The 3357-nt window shown below is 53.1% G+C and overlaps 1 protein-coding gene across 1 annotated transcript in view; it reads left to right on the top strand.

Moving 5' to 3' along the window:
• LOC116686627 (bone morphogenetic protein receptor type-2) overlaps window positions 1-3357 on the top strand; it is a 23249-nt gene that overhangs the window by 15015 nt on the left and 4877 nt on the right. Inside the window, exons 9-14 of the mRNA XM_032511648.1 lie at window positions 287-447; window positions 773-920; window positions 1007-1143; window positions 2180-2202; window positions 2586-2775; window positions 3218-3308. Of these exons, the coding sequence (XP_032367539.1) occupies window positions 287-447; window positions 773-920; window positions 1007-1143; window positions 2180-2202; window positions 2586-2775; window positions 3218-3308 (750 nt within the window). The remainder of the gene's footprint in view (window positions 1-286; window positions 448-772; window positions 921-1006; window positions 1144-2179; window positions 2203-2585; window positions 2776-3217; window positions 3309-3357) is intronic.

Below are 3357 nucleotides of genomic sequence, written 5' to 3'. Positions count from 1 at the left end.
AGCATTTCAGCTATTCAGCATTCCCATGTCCTCTATCTCCCCTCAGACCAGTACAAAGGGTCCTCTGTCCCCGTCAAACCAGTACAATGTGTCCTCTGTCTCCAGTACAAAGTGTCCTCTGTCTCCCCTCAGACCAGTATAAAGTGTCCTCTGTCCCCCTCAGACCAGTACAAAGTGTCCTCTGTCCCCTTCAGACCAGTACAAAGTGTCCTCTGTCCCCCTCAGCCCAATACAAAGTGTCCTCTGTCCCCTTCAGACCAGTACAAAGTGTCCTCTGTCCCCCCAGACCAGTACAAAGCGGCCGTGGCCCACCGAGACGTGACCAGCAGGAACGTCCTGGTCCGAGCCGATCTGTCCTGCGTCCTGGCCGACTTTGGCCTGTCCATGAGGCTGACGGGGACCCTGCCCTGTCGCCCCGGAGACGAGGACACCGTGGCCATATCTGAGGTCAGTTCTGTCCCTATACATCCCATAAACTGGAAAACAAATACTGGACTACTTTACAGCCTATGGATGGGTTCTAGGGTCTATCGCCAGGACGATGGGACAGGTGTGGGATGAGACAGAAGTGTTTACCTGTGTGTATCTGCGTGTGTCTTTGTGTGCGTGTGTCTGTGTATGTTTGCGTGTGTGTGTGGGCATGTTGGTGTGTGTGAGTGTGAGTGTGTGTGTCTGTGTGCGTGTGTGCGTGTGTGTGTGTGTGTGTGTGTATGTGTGTGTCTCTCTGTGTGTATGTGTGTGTGTTTGTGTGTGTGTGTCTTTGTGTGTGTAGGTGGGGACGGTGCGCTACATGGCCCCTGAGGTCCTGGGTGGAGCTCTGAACCTGAGGGACTGTGAGTCGGCGCTGAAGCAGGTGGACGTCTACGCTCTGGGGCTCCTCTACTGGGAGACCTTCAGGAGGTGTCCTCACCTGTTCCCAGGTAGACGCGCACACACACACACACACACACACACACAGACACAGACACACACACACACACCCACCACCGTCCCACCGTGTCTCCAGGCGAGGCAGTCCCTGACTACCAGCTGGCATTCCAGGCCGAGCTCGGCAACCATCCAAGCTTCGAGGAGATGCAGGTCCTCGTGGTCCGGGAGAAGGTCCGGCCCAGGTTCCCCGAAGCCTGGAAGGACAACAGCCTGGTTAGTGTCCCTAACCATCTGTCACCAAACTGTCCCTACGCCGTTCCTCACATCTGTCCCTGTATCTGTCCCCACATCTGTCCCTACACTGTTCCTCACATCTGTCCCTACATCTGTCTCCACATCTGTCCCTGCATCTGTCCCCCATCTGTCCCCCATCTGTCCCCCATCTGCCCCCACAACGTTCTTTGTGAACTTTTTCCAATGTTTTTAGTAACTTTTTCAGCGTTTAAAAAAGTGTTTTTAGGGCAGATGTCACCAGTATGGCTTGTGTTTGTCCGTGTCGTGTGTGTTTCTGTGTTGTGTTGTGTGTGTGTGTGTGTGTGTTCTGTGTGGGTGTGTGGTTGGTAGTTTTGTGTAGCGTGTTGCGCTTCTCCTGAAGGAGACAATGGAGGCTGCGTGGGAATCAGGACGCCTGAGTAGGCTGGCGCAACTCACACGCTCGTGCTGCAGAGCACAGACTCGTTTGACCTCCTACTGCTGAGTACCGCCACCACCTGCTAGTACACAACACACACGAGGGTACACACCCATCACACACCACACCAACACCGCACATGCAAGCACACAACCACAGGTACAACCACAAATCACACACCACACACACTGTCAGTACACAACACAGGGTACCAACACACCACACACACCACACACAGCACAACAGGTACACAACAAGTACACACATCACAACACACCCACCACACACACACTGCAGTACACAACCACAGGTACACACCAACACACACACCCACACACACACTACCTGCAGTACACAACCACAGGTACACACACACACACACACACCACGACACTGCACGTACACAACCACAGGTACATCCACACACACCACACACACACACACTGCAGTACACAAACACAGGTACAACCACGCACACACCACACACACCCCACTGCAGTACAACAACCCAGGTACACACCACACACACACTGCAGTACACCAACCACAGGTACACACACACACACACACACCAGTACACACACAGGTACACACACCCACCCAGGCACACACACTACACACACTGCAGTACACAACCACAGGTACACACACACACCAACACAGCACACACTAACACAAACACAGGCGAATACACACACACACCCCACACACACCACTACACTGCAGTACACAACCACATGGTAACACAGCAGCACTCACACAGATCACACAAGCACAACTGAGTCCAAACACACACACACTGCAGTACACAACCACAGGTTACACACACACACACAAACAACATATCCACCACTGTACGTATCCCACCACACCACCACTACACACACACCCACCAAACACCACAACTGCAGTACCAACCCAGTAACTCACACACAAACACACTGCAGTACACAACCAAAGGTACACACACCTATTGTGTAGATTCCTTAATTAAAGAACTACACACTGGTGGTTTCTCTGTCAGGAACCTGTCTCAGGGTCCCTGGCCTCCAGCTGGCTCCGCCCCCTCCTACATCGAGGATCTCCAGGTGGGCGTGGTCAAGAATCTCCATGGAGACAGCCAACCAGCAGTGGTCGTTAAGACAACCACGAGTGGAGCAGAAGTTCCTGAGAAGAACAGAAACGCCATCAACCATGAGCGGCAGCAGGCACAGGTACAGGTCTAGGTCCAGGTCCAGGTCTAGGTACAGGCACAGGCACAGGTACAGGTCTAGGTACAGGTACAGGTACAGGTCTAGGTACAGGCACAGGTCTACGTCCAGGTACAGGTCTAGGCCTTGGTACAGGTTTAGGCACAGGTACAGGTCTACGTCCAGGTACAGGTACAGGTCTAGGTCCAGGTACAGGTCTAGGTCCATGTCTAGGTACAGGTCTATGTCTACGTACAGGTACAGGGACAGGTGTAGGTAGAGGTACAAGTCTAGGTACAGGTACAGGTCTAGGCACAGGTACAGGTCTACAAATAGGTACAGGTACAGGCCTAGGTACAGGTCTAGGTACAGGTAAAGGCCTTGGTACAGGTCTAGGTCTAGGTACAGGTACATGTTCTAAAACCTTTGTGATGTTTAGTCTTCTCTCTCTCCACCTGTCTGTCAGGCTCGCTCGTCCACTTCAGACAACCTGTTGTCCAGCTCCACCCTGACACCTGCCTCCACCCTCTGCACCCTCTTAGAGTCCCACCACACAGGTGTGTCACTCACACACACACACACACACACACACACACACACACACAC

The sequence above is a fragment of the Etheostoma spectabile genome, unplaced genomic scaffold (assembly GCF_008692095.1).
Source record: "Etheostoma spectabile isolate EspeVRDwgs_2016 unplaced genomic scaffold, UIUC_Espe_1.0 scaffold406, whole genome shotgun sequence".
Taxonomy (NCBI): Eukaryota; Metazoa; Chordata; class Actinopteri; order Perciformes; family Percidae; genus Etheostoma; species Etheostoma spectabile.
This window is presented reverse-complemented; position numbering and strand designations above follow the sequence as displayed.